The sequence below is a fragment of the Emiliania huxleyi genome, assembly GCF_000372725.1.
Source record: "Emiliania huxleyi CCMP1516 unplaced genomic scaffold EMIHUscaffold_11631, whole genome shotgun sequence".
Taxonomy (NCBI): domain Eukaryota; phylum Haptophyta; order Isochrysidales; family Noelaerhabdaceae; genus Emiliania; species Emiliania huxleyi.
Genome location: NW_005201432.1, coordinates 1 through 1,000, shown reverse-complemented (window position 1 = coordinate 1,000; position 1,000 = coordinate 1). Strand labels below are relative to the sequence as shown.

The following is a 1,000-nucleotide window of genomic DNA, read 5'->3' as shown; positions in this document are numbered from 1 at the left end:
AGCGGGGCGGGTGAGGTGTGAGAGAGGGGCGGGGCGCGTGAGGTGGAAGAGAGGGGCCGATCTCGGCGCCTCATCGCAGGAGCCGAGCACGCACACGCCACTGCTCGCCGCGTCGGCGCGCGGCGCGTACACGGGTGAGACCTAGAGGGGGGGGGAAGAGCCGAGGTATGGCCGAGAGGAAGGGGGTGGTGGCCGAGACACGGGCGAGGACTGCGGTGAAGAGGTGAGAGCGGCACCTCGGCTGTACTGTACCTCGGCTGCACCTCGGCTGCACCTCGGCTGTACCTCGGCTGTACCTCGGCTAGACAGACATCTCGGCTATCTCGGCGAGATGGCACCTCGGCGAAGATCTTGCGTGTGGGGCGCAGCAGAGGGATGGCAGCGGCCAGCTCGCGCTTGGCAACCTGCGCGGGGGGATATGGGGGGATATGGGGGGATATGGGGAGACATGGGGAGACATGGGGAGACATGGGGAGACATGGGGAGATATGGGGAGACATGGGGAGACATGGGGAGATATGGGGAGACATGGGGAGATATGGGGAGATATGGGGAGACATGGGGCCAGCTCGCGCTTGAACCTGCGCGGGGAGCGTGATTGCGTTTCGTTTCTCCGTCTGTTTTCTTCCGGCGCGCGAGTCGGGGGGGGGGGGGGGGGGGGAGGGGGCGGGGGGCCCCCCAAAAATATTTGTTTTGAGGGCGAAACGGGGTCTTCCGAGGCGGAATTCGGGGTGAGAACTTCTTCATTGTGGGGGGGAATGTGCAGCGGCGGAATGTGCAACGGCGGAATGTGCCGCGGCGGAATGTGCAACGGCGGAATGTGCGGGGGCGGGGGTCCCCCTGGAGGGGGGTCAACCCGGGTGGGTTGCCTTTAAAGCGCGTCGAGAAGAAGGGGAACCTGGAGGGGAAAACCCCCTGAGAACCCCCTGAGAACCCCGGGAGAACCCCGGGAGAACTCTCGGGTGGTCTCGGGTGGTCTCGGGTGGTCTCGGGTGGTCTC

The 1,000-nt window shown here is 65.9% G+C and overlaps 1 protein-coding gene across 1 annotated transcript; it reads right to left on the bottom strand.

Moving 5' to 3' along the window:
- Positions 1-69: 69 nt before the first annotated feature.
- Positions 70-404, bottom strand: EMIHUDRAFT_631960 (hypothetical protein; the record flags this gene model as incomplete). The annotated part of the gene is made up of 2 exons (XM_005791039.1): positions 70-141; positions 339-404. Coding segments are annotated over 2 exons (138 nt in total), but the record flags the coding sequence as incomplete, so codon positions are not given.
- Positions 405-1,000: the final 596 nt, after the last annotated feature.